This window comes from Sminthopsis crassicaudata, chromosome 4 (assembly GCF_048593235.1).
Source record: "Sminthopsis crassicaudata isolate SCR6 chromosome 4, ASM4859323v1, whole genome shotgun sequence".
Lineage (NCBI taxonomy): Eukaryota > Metazoa > Chordata > Mammalia > Dasyuromorphia > Dasyuridae > Sminthopsis > Sminthopsis crassicaudata.
The window spans coordinates 375802434-375828223 of NC_133620.1; the positions used below are offsets into that span (position 1 = coordinate 375802434).

At 36.4% G+C, this 25790-nt stretch overlaps 1 protein-coding gene across 2 annotated transcripts in view; it reads right to left on the reverse strand.

The window, feature by feature from the left end:
• SPTA1 (spectrin alpha, erythrocytic 1) overlaps positions 1–25790 on the reverse strand; it is a 112483-nt gene that overhangs the window by 65567 nt on the left and 21126 nt on the right. For both annotated transcript variants that reach the window (XM_074262250.1, XM_074262251.1), the window contains exons 15-26: positions 24560–24764; positions 20524–20705; positions 17633–17876; positions 16101–16223; positions 14691–14908; positions 9272–9364; positions 7103–7237; positions 5148–5299; positions 4108–4294; positions 3702–3803; positions 2428–2519; positions 490–634 (exon numbers count right to left, since the gene is read on the reverse strand). In XM_074262250.1, coding sequence (XP_074118351.1) covers positions 490–634; positions 2428–2519; positions 3702–3803; positions 4108–4294; positions 5148–5299; positions 7103–7237; positions 9272–9364; positions 14691–14908; positions 16101–16223; positions 17633–17876; positions 20524–20705; positions 24560–24764 — 1878 coding nt within the window. The remainder of the gene's footprint in view (positions 1–489; positions 635–2427; positions 2520–3701; positions 3804–4107; positions 4295–5147; positions 5300–7102; positions 7238–9271; positions 9365–14690; positions 14909–16100; positions 16224–17632; positions 17877–20523; positions 20706–24559; positions 24765–25790) is intronic.

Sequence of the window (25790 nt, forward strand, 5' to 3'; positions counted from 1 at the left end):
TCATGGTTCCTCATTCCCTCTCAAAACATACATCTAACTTGTTTTCAAATCTTATAATATCTGACTTTACAATTATCTTATCACACCTAACCTTTCAATATTTCCCCTATTCACCCTCTTTCCATTCACACAACTACCACCAGCTGCCAATTGGTCTCTTTTCTTCAAGCCAAAGTGACTATCCTAAAGCACAGATCTGAAAATACCATTCATTTCTTCCAAAAAATTCAGTCCCTAAAACCTCCAAATAGTACCTGTTCTAGGTCATTCAGGTACAGTTATTGACCTATATTAATGCTTTCTTAAATATAATTTTCAATTAAGAGGATGAGGAATAATTTTCTTTGGGGAATCACTTCATTTCAAGAGAAAAAGGAAAAGAACAATGTAAATGAGAGCAATAAGAAAATGAGAATGAAAGCATAGAAGCCTAAGCCTGGGAGAAACCAAAAAGAAGTAAGCTTGAATTGAGAATATGAGTTGTATTACCTTTTCTCCAAGAGGTTCTAGATCCCTCTCAAAAGTATCATGGCGACGCTGAAGTGCCTGAACACTGAACAGATCTGAACCAGAATCTGCAGCTTTCAAGGCCTGACTCTTCTTTTCAATACGTTCTTTAGTGTCCTCTGCATCTCTGGAAGTGGCAGAATGAAGAGCTCAAAAAGGATAGCATGGAGAGCAAACAAAAGCCTAGCAAAGTTCAGATTTGTGCTATGATATTACATAAAGAGTTAACCTAATCTGATAAGAAATTAACCTCCACCTTACCTCTGCTACTGATTATTGTATGAAATACAAACTTTGATCTGGAAAGCTTCTGCCCATCTCTTGGGATCTTAGATTTAAAGTTTGAAGGGGCTTTAGTGGTCATCGTGTTCAATTTCCTCATTGTACAAATTAGGAAACTGAAGCTTGGTCCAAGTTATACAGGTATTTAGTAACAAAACTGGAATTTAAATGTGGAACTTCTAGCTCCATGACCAATGTTCTTTCTAGTGTAGCACACCCAAACTTGCCAAGTACCTCTCTCTCAGGAAACAATCATGGAACAATAACTAACTAGTTATGATTATATATATATGATTATAAATCACTTAACCATCTTGAACCTCAACTTCTTCATTTGTAATATGAAAATAATAATGTTCATATGGTTATAAGGAGTGCATGAGATGATAGTGTATTCACAATGCTTTGTAAGCCACATAATATTATGTTCTTTTTTATTATTATTATGAATTAAATGATATCTTTATCAATCACTTAGCACACTGATTGACTCATGATACTAGCATTTAATAAATGCTTTCTTTTTGTTCCTCCTCCACCTTATCATTATTTCTGTTATTGTTATTATCATTAGCTGTTATTATTGTTGCTAAAATAAGGAGACTTGGTTAAAGTGATGATTTCTGCTTTCTGATTAAACATTGTAATTTTATGATTCTCTCCTCTCTAGTCATAGAGTTCACTGTCCTCCTTATCTCAGAGTGTCACCATCACTCTGTTTATTAAGCATAAATTGTCTTCTCTTTATAAAACACTGTGTTAGGCACAAGAAACAGAAAAATACATAAAATATAGTTTCCTAGGCTTGAGCACCTTATAGTAGATTCAGCAATATGAATAGATAAAGAGATAAGATAAATGAGGAGAGAGTGAAATAGATAAATATATATATATATACCTATTCAGATCCGTGCCAGATTAGATAGATACAAATAGGTAAATAAATAGATGATGAGAGAGAAACAGACATATATATATATATATATATATATATATATATATATATATATATATATACATAAAATTAGATATAGATACATGATGAAACAGATGATATAGGTATATATACATATATATATATATATATATATAGTATATATATATATATATATATATATATATACACACACATATCCATGACAGATTAGATAGACAGACAGATATTATTTAATAATTAATAGTGAAATTAGTGTGTACTGAGTGCCCACTGAGTATTGCAGACTCAAAATACTAGTTGTGTGTACACTGTGTCCACACAGTGACCATACTCCCATGAGTCTTGGTCATCCTCCTGTAGCATTATGGGATCAAGAATAAATAAAAACAAATGAATCCAATGTCTGAAATAATTGTAAGAGCCCTTAAAATAAAGTGATTTCTTTCCCATTTACCCTTGGCTTAAAGATAGCTACAAAGCCAGCATGGTATCCGACATCCTCTGCTGGTAGCTTCCTGAATAGACAATAGACTTTCGGCTTTCCTTCTTTATTTTTTCCTCTTCCCTGAGATTGATGGATCTCAAAGAGAAAAAGTAAACTAAAAGTTGAACAAATGCTGCTAAGGAGGGAATATCTTAGGAGTAGTTTCCTTTTAGAGTCCCCAGTCAGTGCTACTTTCCGGATTAAATGGAATTCTTACCTGTGGAACATTTGGACAGCATGGGCACTGCCCAACAGCAGGCGCTGTTCCTCTGCAAGTCTCTGCAGAGAATCCCAACGGCTATTTAACTCCTAAGGGAGGGGAGACAAAACTATATTGCAATTCGGACCTGTGAAATTTAAGCTGGAGAATAAATACGGTTTGTTTTGTGTTTTTATGTCAAAGAGGGGATATAAAAGAAGAGGGTCTGATTATTTCTTTCTCATGGTTTTCTCATCTAGAAGCAGAATCCTGAATCAATTCTGTGTTTGATTCTCCTCTTTGTTATGAAGGAATTTTCCCTGCCCATGGAAGTTGGAGAAGTTTCTTCTAATTACTCTTAGACATCATTTGATTGCACAGCTAAGCTAAAATTCTGGGGGAATTTGCTGACCCTGTATTCATTGGCACTCAACTATAAATCTCAGTAAAATGTATGGGAAAATATTGTTTGTTATAGGTGGAGTTCAATATTTTACCTGAAAGAAATTCTAAATCTCTCCACAAGGGTTTTAAAGCAAGGAAATAAATGGATATTCCGTCTAGGAAATAGGTAGATTTTTCTCCATTTTTCCTACAAATATGCAGAAGATTATTTCCCACAGCTTTATAACAACTCAAGTAGACAGCCAGAGAATCAAATTATATTTTTTTGATTTTATTCTGAACACTGATCCCAGTCAATTAATTTTCTATTTAACCTTTCTTTCTCTACCATCCATCCTCTCTTCAAAACCCAAAACAAAATGTACCCTTTCCAACATGTCTATCTTGATTAACATAGTCCCATTTGGATCATTTACCTTAGATTTATGGACTAAATTTGCATTTTCTATATCTGCATACTTTAGTGAGTGTCCTTAAATCATATCAGGTATGTATGCTCAATATGTTAAAAATGATCAATCCGGCTATGGTCTTCTTGAAGGCAATGCTTCTAAGTATATTGTCATTGCCACAGTGGATACTTAAACTTTTGAGAATTTACTTAAGTAAGTCTAAGTTAGCAATGGAGAAGTCAAAAATGGGTTGGACTCCACCTTGCTTATCCTGAAATGAGTCCTATCATCACCCCAGTCATCATCAAAGGCTGATGATACCTTGCCACTAGCCAAGCTGGGCCTCCACACTCCTCATTCCTTTAAATGTTCTTTATACAATGAAACTGAGTGAGGTGGGGAGAATAAGGCACAAAAGAGCCTGCTCTGGGATGAGATAGGAAAAAGAGCAGGCAAGAAACCAAGGATCAGTAACGAGAGAGTGACATTATTCACCTGCTGGACTTCAGCTCCTTGTGGAGTCAAAAGGTCTTCCAATCGAAGATCATCAGCTACTTTGTTAATGTCTCTTAGTCGAGGTTCATTGGACTTCAGATCCTGGAAGAATGAATGGAACAAAGAATGAGAATATGAGGTACCCAAGATATATGGAACTGTTTTCAGTTTTCATTTTCCACGAGTATACATGATGTGTATTCTCCTCTGGGGGGAAGGGAAGAAAAAGGGAGAGAGAAAGAGAAGGAAGGGGAGAGAAGGAGAAGGAGGAAAAGGAGGACAATGAGATAATCGGAATGAAATAAATGGTCCCGGTATTCTTGGTGTTGACAATGCTATAAAATGAATTGAGGACAATAGGAAGCCTGGGAAAGATTGCACAGTATAAATACTGGTCTCTATTCACCGTCTGGAAGTCATCAAACTTTTTCTGCAGCTCATGGACATCTTCCAATTCTACCCCAGTATTCTCTGCCTTCTTTTCTCGGATCCAGTCCAGCATATCTCCAGCCTCATAAGCTAGCAGAAACTCCTTATATCGCTGTAAGAGACGGCGCCTACGTTCCTCTGCCCGCTCCAGGAGAGAATGATACCTGGGGAAGGAGAGCAAAAAAAAAAAGGAAGGGGGAGTGTTGGGAGAGAAAAGAAGCATCAAAGAAAAAGAGAGGAAAAGACGAATTGAGAAAGGAAGAGGAAAGAGGAGAGAAAAAGGAACCAAAGGAGAGAAAAGAGAAAAAAGACAAAAAGGGGATGAGAGAAAGGAGAAGAAATAGAAAAGAATAAATGGCCAGTGTGACATGCACTCAAAGATGATAAAATTACTTAATAATTAGCTGACATTTATATAGCATTCATAATATATATGTATGTGTGTGTGCATATTTTCAAAGTACAATACACAAGTAATCTCCTTTGATCTCATTAACACTTCAGGTGTGAGACTATATTACAGATATTATCACCATCTTAAAGAGAAGGAACCTAAAACTCAAAGAAATGAAATCAATAACCCAAAGACACTCAGCTGGTGGAAGAAAGAAGTTTTGAACCTAGGATTCTTAGGATTTAGCCCAATAATTTAACCACTATCAATGATTCTTTATTACTTTAGACCTCCCTCAAAGCATACCCAAAATTCTCCCTCATTTCACATTAAAGTGCTGTGGATATCAATTCTGTCTTGTGTTGTTCACCAAACACCCTTGGGCCACCTGGAAGCATCTTTGAGAACAGGGCCTGTTTTGACTTTTAATTTGTATCCCTAGCATTTAACACATTTTTTGACAAGTAAGAAGTAGTCAATAAATGTTTTGTTTGCTTTAAATCATTTTTAAAAATATGTCCCAGGGTAGAATATCATTAGACTCAGGCTAGGCACATTAAAGATATGTATAGATTTATTTATGCATACTTTCTGATCCTTTGTCTCAATCCCTCAAGTCTTACTGGTTCTCAATTTGCTCCTGGCGCTGGGCAATGTCACTTGGCTGTTCTCGACGCCGCCTCTCTGGCCTGGGGAGCTCATCCGAGGCTAATCTCCTGACATACACAGCTGGTACAAAGCCTTGGTGATCATCAGCTTCTACCTTCCACCAGTCCTGGAAGGATAACAAAATCCCACACATGGCTCTTAACAAAAGTGGTCAAATGGGACATAACTGGAGAGTATCCCAGTCTCTAGATACAGGCAGAATCTATTAGCCAGGGTAAACAGAAATACAGTTGAGCATTTGCTTAATTTTTTTCTCATTTTTTGAAGATTTCCAGAGGGAATTGGATGGAATACAATAGAATCATAGAATTTGTGAGTTTAAAGGGAATGTTTACATTTCCACTTGAAGAGTAATCATGTTCACAGCAATGATAAGTGGTCTTCAAGCATCCACTTGAGGACCTCTAGCAATGAAAAAAATTATTACCTTCTGAGGGCATCCTCTTTTATTTTATATAGCTTTAATTCTTAGAAAAGATTTTTTTCTTTATATTGAGCCTATTGATTGTACAATATATATAGACATGGTTCCTTGTTCTCCCTTTTTGGGTATTTGAACAAGTTAAATGTCAATTTTGTATGAGAACCTTATGGATGCTTAAAAATAGCCATGTTTCCCCTGAATTTTACCTTCTTTAGGTTCAACAGTCTCAGTTCCTTTTATTTCATGGTTTGATGTCCACTCATCATCCTGGTGATAATTATTCAAATATAGTCTAGCTTGTCAACATGTCCAGTTGGGGGGGGGGCGAGATTAATGTCTATATGTGGCTTTTGAGTTAATTCTATTTGTGGTTTAGGCACCTGGAAACTACCCTGAATCTTTCAGGAATAAGATAGATCAAATTTATATAACAAAAAATGCTTTCTTTGCAATAAAACCACAAAATAGATAGAACAACTTTTACTATCCCCATTTCATGGATGAGGGACTGACACTCAGAAAGGTTAAGGAAATGTCAGAGTCACTCAGCAAATAGGAAAGCCAGGATGCCAAGTGCCCTGGCTCTGCCTTCAGTGCTCTTCCTTTCAAATCACACTGTCTTCTTGATAAGTCCCAGACCCTTATGTTCCCCTTCCCTCCCAGAAATTTGTGAAGATGAATAAGTATCAATTCTGATGGACATGACTCTGTTCAACATTGAGATGATTCAAATCAGTTCTACTTGTGCAGTGCTGAAGAGAGCTGTCTACACTCTGAGAGAGAACCATGGGAACAGAGTGTGGAATACAACACAGCATTCTTAGTCTCTCTGTTGTTATTTGCTTGCATTTTGTTTTCTTTCTCAGTTTTTCTTTTTCTTCCTTCTTGATCTGATTTTTTTTGTGTGTGTAGCAAAATAACTGTATACATATATTGGATCTAATGTGTATTTCAACATATTTAACATGTATTAGACTATCTGCCAGCTAGAGGAGAGGGTGGGGGGAAGGAAGGAGGGGAAAATTTGGAACAAAAGATTATGCAAGGGTCAATGTTAGAAAAATTACCCATGTAAATAAAAAGCTTTAATAATTTTTTTTAAAATTAAAAAACAAAAAACCTGTCATCTTGGGGAACACCAGTTCCTCAACTATTACAATACACTTACAACCTCTTGAAAGAAAATATAAGATAAATCTATCATATATCATTGTTTTGTACCATTGAGCCATCAGATTAATTTCTTGAAAGGATATCAGGCTGGGGGAGATGAAGAATTGGAATAAAATGTAAAATCTTTACACAATTGCCTGTTGCTCCTTACTATCCAATATTGCACTATTGGAAAACAGAGACATAGAAGGAGATAAAGGGAGAAGGGGACTGGAAAAGAGAACATTGGAGGACACAAAATTCACCAGCTGAACTGGTGACTGAGGCACCCTAAGATCTGAAATTAGAAGAGATGAGGGTTAAGCATTTCACCTTGTTAATAGAGCTGAGGAGAGTTAATACATCATCTTTCTTCATGGTGACTTCTCTGGGGCTCCTGGCCTGGAAATCATATAAAGCTATGACCCGTTCTTCCAGAGCAGCCCCTTCCACAGGTGCAACTTGTTGCTAAACGGGATCCAAAGTTAAATAAATGTGTCAAAAAATTCCTCAAATCAACAAATATTTATTAAGTGCCTAATATAAGTAAAACTTATATTATATTATAATATAACTAATATAAGTGTTAAACATAAAAAAAAAAACCTCTAGCATATAATGATGTAAAGGTCTAGGCTAGTTCCTTGGAGGCCTCAGGAACAGAATAAATAAAAGTCCTTAGTCTTTAGGGGAAGAAGTGCAGGAGACAAACCCCCACAAGGTTTGCCACCAACTTCTCTCCTCCTACTCCAGTTGAAAAGTGAGGTCTGGCTTGTTTCATCTCACCCTCTAATACTTGCTTACAATTCTTTTAACCACAAACACTGAGCCAGCATTAACTGTGAGAAGAGCAACTCCAAACAAATGCTAATAGTCATTGTCCAATAGATAATTAGCCTTAAGTGCTTGGTTGTCTGATTCAAGTGTACCTATTCAAAGTTTCATCACTTTACATAATAACCAAAAAAGAAACAATTACTTCTCCTAAAGATCTTATATTTTAATGTGTTCCCCTACCACATAGACCCAGTCAGCCTTAAGACCAATTCTTTTACTTTCATCCAATTTGTCTCAACAAGATCCAATGCCCTTTTCTCCATACCAATAGCAAGCAATGTAATGTAGAACTGAGGTCATCAATACATATCTCTCTTCTTGATCTTCTGGGAGTGGCATAAAGTCACATGTTGATCAAATAATCGCATGTATTTGCAAAGTAAGATTAGACTTTTATTTTATTTGAAAAGTAGGATTAAAATTTTAATTAGTTATTACTAACTTGGGAGTCAACAGAAAATTCCAACAGTAACTGATAGGAATTCTAAATTTCTAATAGTTGTTTTGTGGTGACAGGATAAATGGGAAAGAACTCATCTCTACCTCCTAGTCATTTCAACTTTCCCTCCTCATCATCCCCCCTTGATTTTTAAATTAGCAAATTCAAGAACTCTAGATCCTCAGCTTTGGGGCAGAGAGGGAATGGGACATGGGTTGTCTGAAGGAAAGAAAGGTGGTTCATGTCTAACACAAAAAAACTTGAGAAGATAAGGCAAGCATTGTAAAAAAATATATTTTTATTTATTTTATACACATATCTTTTTCTTATGATGAGAGACTTTCCATTTCCTACTTTCCCCAGGCATTTAAGCAATGAGAATACAAGTGGGAATAGGAACAATTCTATTGAACAACCATGTCCATACCCTCCTTAACAGTATTTTTCAAAATGAACCTTTTCCCAAACTTCCCTTCCTCACTCTATTTGTAGCAATCATACAATTGTTATATGTTCTTAGTGCATCTTTTTATGATCCAAAGGGTATAAATTTAAACATTTCTATTCAAACTCCATGGCACAGGGCATAGACTTGGGCACATAAGAAACAGACTGAGAGACAAACAAGCCAAGATGAGTCAACCAGAACTGATTATGTCTATTTTCTTTGAGTTCTCATCTCTCCCATTAGACACTAAGTTCCCTAAAAGCAGGGATTATATTGTTTCCTTTCCCTGAACAAAGCAGGAGCTATTGAATGAGAGATAGGAGCTCAGAGTTGAAAAAAACCTCAGAAACCAGCTAGTTCAACCCCCACCTGAACTAAATCTGATCTGCATTATCCTTAGGAAGACAATATATCCAGTTTACATTAAGGGGCTTCTTGATATAGAATCTCAATATTTTCAGAGAAAGCCCATCCCACTTAGGAAACAATTTTAAGGAATGTTGTCTTTATATTATTGGATCTAAATTTGCCACAATTTCTATCCACTTGTCTTGGTTCTGTCCTCTGGGGTTGAATACCATGGAACGAATATAATTCTTCTTCCATATGGCAGCTTTTTGAATACCTGAAGGCAGAGGACATTCTTTCTCCTTGGCCCCCATTCAGGTTGATGAGTTACAAAGGCATTTGGTAACAGCTGCTCTGTTTATAGTGAGAAATAGGTATTTTGCTTGCTGATAGGATATCAGTTCCCCAGAATCCCTCACCTCTTTCTTACCTGGCATGCCTCTGCCTGCTCCCTCAGAGCCTTCATGCTGGTTCCAAAGGCATTAAGATCTACCAGAAAGGCTTCGTGCTTCTTCAGAAGAGCCTAGAAACGAAGAAAAGTAGTCAAAGAGAGTCAAGGAGCAAACAAAACATTCAGGGGCCAGAGAAGGCTAGATTGCCAAAGTACAGCCTTGACAAGTGCTCCTCTCTCCGGGACATAGTTACCTCTCATATATAAGAGGGTCATTGGGCTAGGTTCAATCCAATCCATTCCAATATGCATTTATTAAACACCTATTACAGACAGGGCATTGTATTAAATGTTGGTCAGTTTCAGATTCTTTGGAACCTCATTTGGGGTTTATTGGCAAAGATATTGGAGTGGTTTACCATTTCCTTCTTTAGCTCATTTTACTTCTGAGGAAACTGAGATAAAGAGGATTAAGTGACTTGCCCAGGGTCACATAGTTGGTAAGTGTCTGAAACCAGATATGAACTCAGGAAGATGAGTCTTCTTGACTCCAGGCCTGGCACTTTATATTGCTTCCCCTTTTTTCTATTGTGTTAGGTACTGGGAAGATGTACCAAATCTAACTATATAAGCCTATGCTTATCTAGCTTAATTTCTATAGATTGGATTTCTATTTTTATTGGCATAGAGACCATGCAAATGAGCTTTTCCCCCTCTAGCATGAAAATCCACATTTCTTCTGTGACTTAGAGACCTAGAAAGTAGCTTCAAAAACCGATTTAAGGTCACATACTTAGTATGCATCAGATACAGGACTTGACCTCAGGTTTTCCTGCCTCTGAGGTCTGCTTTCTCCCTAGAACATCACACTGCCTCCATCATGAGGAAGGAGCCTTAACGGCTAAGCATTGGTTTCTAATTAATAATCCCATGACCCTGTTGGATTTTGGTTTTATTTTTTAATAATATTTTGATAATTATTTCAATATAGAGGGTTTCTTTGCAAGCCCATATTTTATTTCAAAAACATTATTTTGGGAAGGGGGGGCACCCATAAAAATTTTAGACTTCTAAAAAAGGTCCTTGGCATACAAAAAAACTTTAATTCCATTGTGAACTAACTAGGGAGAATCAGAAAAGAAAAGCCTTTTTAGAGGCGGTAGTGAATAAGCTGATCCTTGAATGAAACTCAGAATTTTCTAAGGTCTCTACCAACCCTAATTAATGATCTTATGATTCTGTATCTACCTAACCCAGACAAAACATTGGAATCACCTTAAGATTTGTGTCTCCTTATTATCTCCATAAAAATGTGTTAAGGTATTTGCTGTCCCCAAGCTTAGTTGGGAATTCATACCAAAGAAGCATTGAGAGTTTATAACGGCCCTAGAGGACAAATACTCTGTAGCAATGTGAGAAGGATCAGACAAGGAAAGTGAACTGATTTCATATCAAAGTCCTCTAATGAAAAATGGGGCATATGTAAATCTTTCCAAAGTTTAGTTCCTTTGTGGAAATATGGAACAGAAACATAGGCTGGCATTAGCTAATGGAATAAGGGTTGAGGCTATTCTTACAGTTGCCCAGTAACTTACAGGGTAGTTTTATATATTTACTGTGGAACAGCTCCAATTACCCTTCCTCTAACCCTGTCTCTCCATTACTGCCATCCTAAGGGAAAGATACACCCCATTAGCAGCATAATCCTTAAATGGCAAGGACTTTTAGAAGTCATTGTTTCAGTTTGAACTCAAGTAGCTGTTCAAATTGTGGTAAGAGAACAAGATTTGGAAGCAGATGATCTGGCTTGGAATTCTGGCTCTGTCACTAACTGCCTAAGAGACCTTGGCCTTCATTTCTCCTTCTGTAAAAAACATTAGTTGGATTCAACGACTCTTAGAATCTCTTCCATAGCTGCATCTGTGATATAGTAGGAGCAGACATACTTCCCAGAAGCAGAGATAGGTAGTATACTTGAGATAGTCCTAGATTTAACTTGACCTAAATTCATATCATCTCTCTATACTCTTATAATTCATGATACTAAGTGCAAATCATTTCCTTCTCCTAGCCTTATCTATAAAAGGTGGTACTTAGAGCACCTGGGGGCAGGTAGGTGATGCAGTGGATAGAGCACTAGTCCTGAAGTCAAGAAGAACCAAGTTCAAATTTGACCTTAGATATTTCTTATCTGTGTGATCCTGGGAAAGTCACTCTTTTAGCCACTGGAAAAGAAAATGGAAAAACATTTTGGTAGCTTTGCAAAGAAAATCCCATAGATCTCAGGACAAGCCAAACAGTACTAGAATGACTAAATAGCAACAATAATGGCACCTACCTCACAGATTCACTGTGAAGGTACATATAAAATAATATATGTAAATTGTCTCAAACACTTTAAAGCTATTTATTTAAAATTAATATACCGTTACTTGTATATAGATTTATTTTTTTTTATTGCTGTTCAGTTCATTCAATTATGTGGGATTTGATTGGCAGAAATATTGAAGTGGTTTATGATTTTCTTCTCCTGCTCATATTACAGATGAGGAAATGAAGGAAACAGGTTAAAGTGGTTTGCTTAGGGTCACACAGCTACTTAAGTGTTTGAGGTCAAATTTGAACACAGGAAATGTCTCCCTGACTCCCAGCTCAGCACTTTGTGCACTATAACACCATCTAGTGGCTCAACATATATTTAAATATTTAAAACTAAAAACTTTTAAGGCTTTAAGAAAGCACAATTCAAATTCATGATGTAGTGGGATATGAGGGAAGGAATGCTAGATTTAGAGTCAGAGAACCTGGTCTTTTCTGGTTATATGAGCCTGGACAAAGCATTTAGTTTATTTCAACATTAGTTGATTTTTGTTTTGTTTTGTTTTTAATCTGTAAAATAAAGAGGTTGGATGAGAAGGTCTCATATGCCCCTTCCAATTCTAAATTTGTCTTTCTAAATGCTAAAGCTTGGCCAACTCATTTTTGAACTACATCTTTTAATCCAGTTTGGTAAACCTAATTTCTAATTCTAACTTCATCATAATCCCCAATATATGATTCAGACTTATAAATAGCCATTTCAATACATTCTCTCCAGTCTGAGTATATTAAAAGAAATATACGGACTTCATCAAAATGATAAAAGAGAATTAATTCATTTTGAACCCCTACTCTATTTCATTCAGTATTAATCAATTTGATAGAATCATATAAAAGTTCAGTATGTAAGGCTACAGAGCGGTGAGCTGCAGATTCTAAATTCACTTGCTGAACTATAGGAAATTAATTAATTAATTTAAGGCCTACCAGCCTTATTTTCCTGACAACTTTGACAAAGTCCAACATGGCAGAGATCACAACTACAGGGAAAGTCCTCTCAAATATATATATATATATATATATATATATATATATATATATATATTTACTTCTGAACAAATTGCTTGCCCAATAGGAGCACTTTGGTCCTTGACTGTTTGAGCTTGTACCATTTCCTCCTACCCAAAATAAGAAGTTGTTCATCTTATGTGGAGATATTCCTTGTTCACCCAATTTGTGACGCTTACTGACATTATTTTTCTTCTTCAGTAGAATTATTCTGGATTTGGTATAGCACATCTAGCCCTATAAAAATAGGGTCCTAGAAGGAGGAGGCATCTCAGATCATGGGGAAGATTTGAAGTCCATTTTATCAGAGGGGACCATAGACCCTCTCATTAAGTGTCATTGACTGAGATCTCTAACTCAGCCTCTCTTATTTTAGGTGGAATAATTTTAATCTCCACAATACATAGAATTGTAGATTTCTAGAACTAGAAGGGAGCTAAAAGTTTGTTTGTTTGTTTGTTTTTTCTTATCACTTTAAAAATAAGATAAAGAGAAATAAATCTGGATTTTTACAATCCAACCCCTTTAATGGACAGAAGGATGAACCAAGAAGTCTCAAAGTGACTTGTCCAAAGTTACACAGGTAGGAAGTATCAAACATTTGAATTCAGGTCATCTGACCTCCAGAACTTGTGCCCTTTTCAAAGTATTGTATTGACCCCTTAGAGGAGATCTATTAGTGAAAAGATTACAAAATACTTTTCTGACAACTACCCAAATAGATAGGCCAACAAATATTTCCCCCATCTGACAGAAAAGGAAATGGTCTCAGAGAGGTGAAGTGAATTATCCAGATTCACTGTAAGAAGTGGGATTAAACCCAAATCTTTGCTCAGTGATAAAAAGGTGACCCTGTTGTTTGTCTTCTTCTATTTCAGGCTGGTTTTATTTTAAACGCATATAATCTTTTAGATAGCTGTCTACACTCTGAACCCTTGGGTAGCATCAGAGAACTTTAGGAATAACCTGGGGACTTTAGGATGAAACCGTGATAGTTATGTTCCATTTTATATGAAGAAATCCTTTTTTTTTTTTTTTTTTAAGTAGGCAATCAGGATTAAATTACTAGCCTACAGCCACATAGCCAAGGCTGGATTTGAACTCAGATCCCCTGACTCCAGAATTAGCAAGCTATCCACTAGGCTGTCTTAGCTGTCCCCTAGCTCTCAAAGATACTAGGAATCTTTATGATTGTATATCAGTGTAAAGCTAGAAGAGATCTCAAAGGCATATAAATTCAAACCCCTCATTTTACAGATGAAGAAACTGAGGCAGACACATTGTGTGATTTGCCCAGCATCACCCAACAAATAAATATCTAAGATAGGCTCTGAGCCTAGGACACCAAATCCAATGCCCTACCTACTATATACACACTGTCTCTCAAACAAAAAACAAGCAACAAACACAATTCTCCTGAAACTCAGGGCCTTTTAAATTTTCAGTATGGCATGCTCTCAACCAAGTAATTTTATCAATCTTTGGACAAAAACAAGGATTCTTTGGGAGAGTATATCAATTTGAGGGCCCACTGTAAGATCCTATCAATTCCAAGGGATTCCAAATATGTAAGGCCAAAGTAGATTCTTCCAGGATCTCCAAAGAATCAACGAAGAAACAACTGAAGAAATCTTAGAAATACCTAGATTAAGTCCAAATGAGAAAACAGAGGCCTAGAAATGGGAGTGTGCTGGAGCCAGCTGGAACCAGCTCATAGAACCTATTGTTAAATTTTTAGTGCAAGCAAATACTATTTATCAGGGTCCAATTTATTGCTTCTTTGCTTGTCTGTTTTTAAGTGAAGGAGGAAACGTTAATAATTCAGATTAAATCTCAAAGTGTGTCTTATATACATTATATTTTTCTAGGGAGCCAAGTGTTAAACAATTACCAGCATACTCCTGCCTAAGATTATATGGATAGAAGTATACAGAGACATGTGCAACCCACATCTATTGTTCTTTCCACTACTTATGCATTAAATTCTTTAGAATACTTAAGCACTGAATGACCCATCCAAGGAGATAGGTTCCATCAGGTTGGGATTTCCTGGACCCTCGTTCCAACCTACCCCAGCAGTTTCCTCATCAGCCCCATAGTTTGTGTTGTCCACAATGGGCTCCTTTTCACGGATCCAGGCCTCTGCTTCATGTAAATCTGCAAGGTACTGCTGGAACTGCACGTTGTCCTCCAGACCACGCTGTCGCTGGGCAGCCCGGGCCTGAAGGGACTTCATGTTTTCATTCAGACTCTTTATCCTAGAGGCTACATCATCTGCAGCAAAGTGCCCTGTAAAGCAGGGTATAGGAAATGTTTAATGACTCTTTTCCCCACTATACAGATATTCCTACAGTATCTCTAAGAGTAAATAAACTAAGTATAAAGAGATCACCTATTATGTAAAAACCAAGTGGCATAAGTGGTCTTTGGGTTGTAGGGCAGAGCTGGTATTTATTCAAAGGATTCCATAAGTTATGGTGCTAAGGTTCAAGAATAGCTAGGTATGATTGAGCCTCACAAAGTCTAGAAGGACCCTAGAAAAGTAATCATGAGAGAACTGTAAGAATAATCATGTCATCTTATCAGACTGGAATCACTAGGCATTTTGTCAAAAGCTTTTGGGAAAACTTGACCTCTTGGACATTGGCAAATATGGCCTACTGACTCAGTTATGGATAGAAATAACTGCTCTAATATGTATGTCAGACCATATGTGGAATATCAGGTTCAATTCTGGGATAGGCATTTTAAGAAGAACACTGACAAATTACTCAGAGGAGGATGACCAGGATAGTTAACAAATCCAAAATCTATATCTTGTGAAATTTAAATGAAAATGAAATGTTTCATCTAAAGAAGAGGAGGGAGATATAATAGCTGAGTTCAAATACATGAGTTCATGTTAGTTGATGAATAAGGGAGTAGAGCTATTCTCTCCTATTCCTTGCTTTAAAGGACAGAACTTAGAGGTTCTACATAAACCTAAATGGTTTCTGAGACCACTTTTATACATTTGGAGCTATAAGTAGAAAAAAAATGTGACAGGGGGAAAAAAAAACCTTTAAATAATTGATGTTGGATTACAATAGAATGAATTATTCACTGAGAAAAATACTTTAGAGGTTAGATGAGACCAATGTGTGGATACAGTAGAAGAGATTTTTATGTTGGAGTGAGGAGGGAAAAGAAACATATTTAAAGTACCTACTATGTAAAGACATTGTACCAAGAGTTTTACAAATATTAACTCATTTTATCTTCACAATGGCCTTAGAAGGTAAGTGATGCCCATTTTGGATTGAGGAAACTGAGGCAGACAGAGTTTAAATGACTTGTCTTCTGACAAGATCCAGAGTTTTATCTAATACACTGTCCAGGAGCATATATTAGGACAGGAAATTAGCTCAACAACTTCTAAGGGTTCTCCTAATTCTGACATACAAAGTTGACTGAGGGATGTGTCTAGCCTCCATCTCCATACCTTCTTCTATCATTTTGTTTCCTCTCTCCGTGATGACACGAATTCTGGGTTCATGACTGGCAATGTCAGCCAGGATAACCTGGTGCCTATTCAGCAGATTCTGAGAAGCAATTAGGTCCTTTCCTAAAATGAAAAAAAAATGGTTCTTAGAATCCTGATTGACAAATCTTCAAGTCGTTGCATCTGGTAGAAAGAAGAACATTTGTACTTGATTCAGAATTCCATTCACTCTTTAACTCCTGGGGCTAAAACTTCATCCCCAAAAAACCTCTATCTGATGGCTAGGTATGCTGGGAACTTATGCATCAATCTGGAAGGGCATCATCCAATTTCATTTAGTCTTTTTCCTCTAATTCTCAAGACTTACATTAATTATTTCAAAAAAGAAAAGTGAGCATTTATCATTCATCCTCTCTATCAGCCTGAGGATAAGATAACTTCTCAATGTGCTTCCATTAACTCATTCTTAGTCCCATATTATGTGCCTCATTTCTTATGACCCTCTTGGTTTTGACTTTCTGGCTCCAATCAAGTAAACCTACCAGATTTATTCCTACTCAAGCTTTACTCTCTCTTGTCTGCAAGCTTTCTCTTATCCAGGATTTCCTGCCTGTTTTTCTCCACATAAGCTCGTATATCCTTCAAAATTTTAAAAATGACAAAAATACTACTGCTTTTCTCCAGTGATAAAGAAATTCTAGGAGCCTCCAGCTCAATGTATATGAAATAAGATGGGTGGAGGCTACAGAAGGTTCAGTCTTCAAATATAATCCTATATAGTCACTAAAACTCCATTGTCCCAGGACTTAAATCCACATTTTACCCCATGACATTTATAGCTAATGTATATAATCTACATTTAACATATTAGGAAACTGAGGTCTAAACACATGGAGTGACTTGTATAGACATGCAATTTATAAATGGGAGAACTGGGAGTCAAAACTAATTCTCCTGATTTAAAATCTGTAATCATCACACCGCTACCTTAGAAAGAGTTCCCCCAAAGCATAGATCCTGGCTTATCCATCCTCTGCATCTCCCACGTTCTATATCCCATTTAATGCCCTGCAAATTATATAGCTTACAGAGCATTCCCCTAAAAAGAACTTAAACTCTAGCCCTGATTAGCACTCTTTTCCATTATCACTAAGCAAAAGGAAGAGAGAACTGCAGTATGATAATATTATATAATTCCTCCTAATATCCTGACACCATGAGAATTAGCCAGATTTGTGGCAGACTCAAACCCTGGAGGTAGACTTCATTTAGACTGGGCAAACTTCCCCAATAGGAAGAAGCAAATTCCCATAAAGTTAATATGTACGAGATAAGGGGTCCTTTGTCATTCCCAAGTTCATTTTCTTCATATCTGCTTTCATTTCTATGCATGTGACTTTAAAAAGCTCTTCCTCCTAGTCTTTTCCTTTACTCTCAAACACCCATCCCATAGTTAATGAAAAACAAAAATACCATTGTCTTCCTCCTGTAGGAAGGAAATCCTGGGAGCTTCTGGCTCAGTGTGTACTAACCAAGATGAGTGGAGGCTGCAGAAGGCTCAGTCTCTTGGATCCAAGCCTCCTCATCCTCTGTGTCCCGACAGATCTGTTGCAGTAGCAAAAGGTCAATGAGCTTCCTTTTCCTATTGGTCAGTGGTTCCTTCAGGGCATCATAACGTGACACCAGTGACTCCTGCCTTGATTTCATTTCTCCAGCATCAGGATGCCCCACCTCCTCAAAATAGGTAGCCAGGTCTGTGATTGTGTCTACTTGGTCCTAATAGTGAAAAAGAATATGCAGTTGTTTCTTTACCACAGTCATTGGAGACATTCCCAAGAGAAGATCAGGACTTATATGTCAGGCAAGGCAACATTTCTCTTAGTTCTAGAGAATTCTAATAAGATTCTTCTCAATGTTCTACCTCAAATTCATATTGAATGGGACTGATTGGATGAAGTATTTCTCAGTATTGAGTCACATTATCCCTATTCTCAGAGCTGAGACCCTGGGGGGAGGGGGATATAAGATCTCTGGAGGGATGGATTTTGAACCCTGGGATACAGGAAATTAGTGGACTTGCAAGAAGTGGCAGTGACCTATGGGAGGCAGCCAACATTGGTGACCATTGATCAAGGATGATTACATCCTTTTAGGCTATCCGATGAGAAGGCTCAGATATTTTGCTTTTAAATCCTGGACCAGGCAGAAGCTGGCCAGGTTCCAGGAGCACGTGGTGGGAGTTGGGATGGCTCCCAGGTATATCTGGGCTTCTTCCTGCAGGGATTAAATAAATGCTTTCTCTTTGTACCTGAAGATGCCTCTGATAAGTTTATTTGGGAAAGGAGGTCTTGCACCCATCCCACACAATATGATTATAGAGAGGTAGGGTAAAAAGACATCTAGAAATCATCTATTCTAAAGGAAAAGATGAGAATTTTCCAAAGGAAGAAGCTAATGTAAACTGGCTTGCTCAAAAGCTAAACTGGAAAAATTAGAAATCTAATGTAATAGTGACCTTCTAAACACAACCCAAAAGGAGAATGGAAGCCATTGGGTATGGGTACATGGAAATAAAAATAAAGATGGATGAATGGAAAGGAAGATGAACTTGGTATCAGGAAAAACTTCGATTCAAATCCCATTTCTGACACTTAATGACATATATAGCTATATGGCTATGCTTAAACTCTCTGAGTTCATTTTCTCATCTGTAAAATATACATAATTCCCCCGCCCGCCCCCCCCCCCCTCCAGCCTCATGCAATTTTATCTACCTCAGTCCTAAGGACTGTCATAAACATTTTGAACCTTCTAAATCCTAAGGTACTTTTCTTACTCTAAATAACTATGCTATAAAAACAATGTTAATTTGAGGTTTTCTGAGTCAAAATATACTAAAAATCCTTTTCTATTTGGGTTTCACACAACTGCAGTATCTTTGAAAAGAAAATCCCAAATGGTATCATGAAGAGTCCAACAGTACTGAAAAATACCTGAATAACAACTGATCTTTCTCTACCACTTATAGACTTAGAGAGGTGCTTAGATGGTGTGAAACAAGCAATTAATGGATATATATGCCCAGCCAGTTATTATGCAAGCTCCACATATAGAAGTATAGGTCAACCTGATCTTCCATCTACTATTGCTCTCTTGAGGACAGAGCTTTGACATACTGTTTTTAACCTTTCTCTCAGCTTATAATTTAATGGTGATTCCCAGTTAATTATTTGATGTGGACAATATGTTATACTTAATAGAGTACTTAGCTTGGGGTCAGGAAAACCTGGGGTCAAATCCTTCACATGACATTTACTAATTTTATAACCTCTCTCAAACTCAGTCCCCTCATTTAGAGAGAAAGGATAATACCTTCAGTCTCTTCTTCACAGTGTTGCTGTGAGGCTCAAATGACACAGAGTATGCAAATTTCATAATATATAATATACATATATATAAATATACATAATATATAAAATACATATGTCCATCACAATTCAGAAATAGATATGTATTTTCAATATATAATTCTCCTCCTAATGCCTCTCATTCTGATTATTTCAAAATGGAATACTTTGGCTAGGATTCCTACCAGACAGGAAATTCTGCATGTAGATTCAGTTTTTGCATCTCACAATCTTTACCTAAGTTATTTATAAGTTCTTGATTTGCCTCTTTCCCTATATCCCCCTTCCATCACAAAAACAGTTCCTTTCCTTTATCCAAAGTTTTCTTCTTTTCTGCACCTACTGGAAACCTACTCAGACTTACTTTATATGGCTAGATCTCTCTTAATGCTTTCCTGCTCTGATATCTAGAGGTTTTTCCCACTCAAATTATAGATGAGAATCTCTCCCTCTTTAGGTCTATAGACTGTACCTATGTCCTGTCTATCACATTATAAATATAATTCACATTTCTATAACACTTTAAGGACTAAATTATCACACTTTACTCATAAAATGACTCATAAAAGTCCTTGAATTAGGTTATTTGCATATTGATAAAGAAATTAAAATACAGAGAGGTTTATTCATGTGCCCAAAGTGACATGGCTAGTTAGTGAAATTGGAAATAGAAACCCAGTATTCTGCCTGAAGACTTGGGTTGCTCTTACCAATACATTTGGGTGCCCTCCCACATTCTTTCTTTTTTTTTACCCTGAGAAATAATACAATAATTATTTTGTTTCTAATGGTTATACAGATTAGAAGGGGATCTATTGATGTTTGATCTCTACTCTTTGCAAGAATTTCCTTACTTTCTAATGAGTGCTCAAACAATCAATCAACAAACATTATTTAAATACCTGCAATGTGTCAAGCACTGTGCTAAATTCTGGGGATACAAAAAAGGCCAAAAGACAATCAATCCCAAATGAGCTCCACCCTCAATAGACTCCAATAGATAAAGCATTAAGTACCTGATGAGCATCCACACCGGTCTCTAAGACTCCATGTTTCCTAAGGAGATTCTGGACATCAGCCAGGCCTTTCCCATAATCCTCAGAGGTAACCTGACCTTCTGCTTCCTCTAGCCAGCGTGCTAAGTCTTCCACACTCTGTTCAAACTGTAGCTGCTTGTTGGCTTCATGCAGCAGGGCTCCTGTGGGGAGACACGAGACTCAGTACTAGGCCTAAGAAAAGACTTACCTTATGGTAGCAAAAAGGATGGATTGCTGGTCCTAGAGTTAAGAAGACCTATCAAATCCCATCTCAGACACTCACTGGTTTTGTGATCACGAGCTCCATTTTCTCAATGATAGAAGGTGCTGAATAAATGCTTATTTACTTTTTTCTGTGATGGGTTTTTATTAAACCAAATTTGAATCTCATTCCCTCAATGCTTAACAGACACAGGAAAGTTGGAGAGGAACTCTCATGGTAATGATTAGGTCCCTTTTTATTCTATGGAAGTTGTAGCCAATAGAACTGGCTTTGCTTTCAGGATTAGTCTCTTCCTAAAGGCTATAATATTATCAACTGGCTATTAAATTCAGCTGTAGCATTCCAATTTTTTTTCCTACTTTAGTTTTGGCTGATAGGCCTTTGTTCATTTACTCTTAGTCTTGATTGTAATAATTCTTCAACCTGGGATAGCTTCTCTTCTTTTGTAATTATCCTACCCTTCCTACTAAAGTCTGTCTCACATAGCTGCCTTTCAGAAAGTTTTCTCTCCGATTTCTCATCTATAAATGAAGAGAGTTGGACCAAGATCTCTAAGATCATAGCCAGGTATAAATTCCACAATCTATGACAAAACCCTTTGGATAATGATCTCTCCTCTAGCTGTATGCTCAACATTTATCTCTCCTATTGCAGCCAGACTAATTTCAGCTACTGAACTCACTCTTCTGAGTCTTTCTCAATTGTTTGTTAGTAGTCTAGCAGACAGAGACTAGTGACAGCTATCCAAGTCAGCATAAGAAGTAACACACAAATATGCTAAACGTGACAGCCAATAAGGTCATCCTGCTTAATGGAAGTAATGATGATCACTGGGTAATTTTATGGAGGACTCAATATTAAGAGGTTGTTAGTGAATTCAAAATTACTACAATTTGAAACAACATAATGTTTATTTGAACATCTCTGTCATATACTTCCATTGTGAATTCCTTGAGAGCATAGAATATTGCTTTTTTTTCCCCTGAATTTTCTTTCTTCATTTTTTTTAATTGGTAATATTCCCAGAAGGAATTTATTTTTTTGTTCAAAGCAATACATATGACCTTTTATTGGAATTATTAACACTAATGTACAGGGTACAAGATATTTCCCAATATGTAGCTCTTTTAAATAAAGTTTTATTATTATAAAAAGATTTCTTACAATTTAAAAAGAAATAAATTATTTCTAAAGATAAAAAACTGGATTTAAGCACAAAATATTTATTCCTACAGTTGGATATTTTGCACAGGTACATACTTGTACCCATACTAATATCTACATAAACATAAGTTGATGTACAAAGAACAGTTAAATTTTAACAGATTTATTAAGGGGTATGCTTCTTAACTAAACTGTAGGAAAATTCTACATAAGCGGATTGAATTTTTCCCCTTTGAACAAAAAAGCCAAAATCAAGCCAAAACAAAAATCAAAACACAAATAGTAGAAAATGAAATATCTAGCAGAAATAGAGATTGGAAACAAGCAAAGTTTGCAGGGCAGTCAAAATAGAAAAAAAAATAGAATTCAAATGAATATTTATTAAATACCTACAAAGATACATGAATCAGATACAGGTCCTCTTTTTAAGAAACAAACAACCTAATACAAGAGTCCAACACTCTTGTTTTGCAGATAAGAAAAATGAAACCGACAAAGAGATATAGTAACTCATTAGGACTATTGAAAAAAAAAATAGGCTGGACAGTTAGGTGAGACTGTGTAGGATCGTGACTACTATATGAAACAATTTAAACATTAAGGCAGTGATGAGTCACAGAAGACTTGTACCTGGAGTATCATACTTAGACTCTTTAAAAAGATTGATTTGTTCCCCTGAATTTTCAATGATTAACACAATGCCTGACACATAATAAGTGTTTAAAAGATACTTGTTGGCTGATTGACTGTACCATCCAAATTTGGAATTTGAAGATGTTCTGATTTCCTAATAATGTGTGAATGTCTGTAAACACTGAATAGTTCTTTCTGCTAGAGTGGATATCTAAACGATGTGCTTGTATCTGTGTACCTTAAGGAAGCAGCATAGTAGGTGTGACAATAGCTGTTTCTTTCTAGAATTGTGGGAACAGCTAGCCTGAAGAGCTGGCAACTGATGATATCAGAGAAACATACCAATGACAGTTAGACAAAGATTTGGTTCATTCAAACTTATCTGACACATCCTGGCCAAAATAATGGTCTTTGCTGTCATTTTCATCCTATGTATTTATTATTTCTGTCCTATATGACTAGGAATGCCCCAAGGACAAACATTTTAACTCCTTCTCTTATCCTGATTTCCTTTCAGTGTTCAAAATCATTGTCTGCCCAAAATGAGGAGGCATTCAGCATAGGAAATAAAGTAATTGTTAGAAAAACAAGGTGTTTATTAAATGTTGTTGATGGGTAATTGGCTAGCTAAGTGAATACAATGGGATCAATGAAGGGAGGTAGAGGATAGTATGAGACTATGCTCAGTGGATATTGATATATTTTCTTAGAGAATAGTCCTTGCCTAGGTTCCAGGAGGGAAGCAGCAACAATTAATCTTCAAGTCCTATCCCTAATCTTGCTTTATATGACATCACTTGGTATAATGTCAATCTTTAAAAGTCCAGTTAATAGCTTAGCTCTGTGGAAATTTCTCCAGTTGGAACAGAAGTACAAACCTCATCATGAGAAAGTAGATAGCATATTAGGCTCTGAGCCAGAAATAAAATTTATGTGGATTGTTTTAGTAATCATTTAAACTAGAAAAAAAAATAAATTAAAGGAAAAGATGGGAAGCTGAATAATATCTTCAAGAATAGGAAAAGTTCAGAGAAACACAAACAAGAGAAAATGGACTAACATAGCAGAAAGATGGGTGCATATTAACTTCAAAGATATCTGGAGTTTATAGTAGCAAGACTTGTGCCCTTGGGCAGGACTTTTATTTTTCTAAGATTGTGTTACTCCATTACTATTCCAGGGGAGTGGGAGTAGAGTTAGGGAGGGAAAGCATTATATTTTCCTATGAGATTCATAAATGGAAATGCTTAGACAAAAAATACTGATATCTAATAATAATGATTAACTTCACATTGAGCTTTAAGATTTGCAAATCTCTTCACCTATATTATTTCACTTGATCATCACAACAAACCTATGATAAAAGTGTGATTGTTATCCCTATTTTACAAATGAAGGAACTGGGATTAAGAGAAACTAAGTGACTTCCCCAGTCATACATCTACTCAGGATTTGAATTTACATCTCCCTGATTCTAAGGCTGGAAATGGATCCATTACACTACCTAGTTTCCTTGAAAACTCAAGCTATAAGAACTGTATCATCTTACTCCATACAGTAGTTTAATAGCATGGGGGTAGTGGTGGTGGGGTGGTCACATTGTAATGTCCTTATATAAGAAGATTATATAAAAGGAGGATGACTCCAGAAATAAGGGTTATTCTTTTGCTCTTTGTATTTTAGAGACAGTACTACTTAGAGTTCCTCTGCTAGAGTTAACAATGAATTATCACAATACATACATGCTTCCTATGCCCTTTTGAGCAATGGGACCTGGTCAACTCAAGAACATTCAGAAAATTCAAGTTATAAAAAGGACTTGCTGACTATAAGGCAGCCACTGGAAAGAATAACTAAAGGATAAAAGGAAATCTCATTCTTTAGACTAGACATTATCAGGAGGCACCTTTATATTTATATTAACATAGGTAGAAAGGCCCTGATCAGGATCATGGTCAGGAACAAAATTAGTGAGTCTTGAGAAGTCTTTCTGACCTTTTTGCTTTGTGGCCTCCAGGAGCTCCTTCCAGAGGGCAGTGACCTCACTAATTCGGGCAGCCACATTATCAGAAGCATAATGGTTGTTATCAATCATCTCCTGACCAGTTTTCTTTATGTTATTGAGACGAATCTCATTATTCATCAGCTCTTCTGAAAACACTTGCTGCTTTTGAACTCGGCTCTTTAGGTTCTGTGAGTCCTGGGGGAAAGAGGAAGACAGAAACAAAATTCAGTGTTAGAGGAAGAAATGAAGGCAGAAGAGAAAATTTAGAACTTAGAGGATATCCTTCTTGAAAATCTAGCCACATAGCAAAGAATAGAAAAATAAGGAGATGCCTATCAATTGGGGAATAGATGAATAAGTTGTAGTATATGAAAGTAATGGAATATTATTGTTCTGTTAAAAAATGATGGGAAAAAGCTGATTTTTGAAAAGCCTGGAAAGATTTACATGAACTGATGCTGACCAAAATAAGCAGAATCAGAAATACATTTTATATAGTAACACCAAGAATGTGTAAAGATCAGCTATGAAAGACATGATTCCTCTCAATGGTTCAGTGATTTAAGGCAATCCTAATAAACTTTGGATGGAAAATGTCATCTGCATACAGAAAAAGAACTATGGAGACTCAATATAAATCAACATATGCTTTGTTCATTTCTTTTTTTTCCTCTCCCGTGGTTTTTCCCTTTTGTTCTGATTTTTGTCTCCCAATATGATTTATAAATCAATGTGCATTAAAAATAAACAAATAAATACGTGATTTTTTTAAGTCAAAAAATGAGAGAGAGAGAGAGAAAAAGAGAGAGAGAGAGAGAAATTTAGCCACATTAACAAAGAAATAGAGCAATGTTTGGACATACTAACTGCCTATTTGTATGTGTCTTTCTAATTTGCCCCTCTTGCCCCACACAATAGCATCTTTCATCTCTACACATGAGTAATGATGAATACACAAATATAGAGGTTGTTGCTTGTTGTTCATTCTTGAAGAGGACCAAGACATCAGGGAAGTGATGCTACGATATGCAAATGAATTGTATTTAAGTGAGGCAGGTCCAGAGGCTAAATATAAATCAAGATGACTGGAGATGGCCCTGGATGCCATGGGAAACCTTGGCCTTTTTAAGCTATAATTTTCAACAGGTCTCAGTTTGACTGAGACTGCACTCATTCAGTGATTAGGGCTATTAAGTAATTGAAGCAAAGAATCTTCTCTTT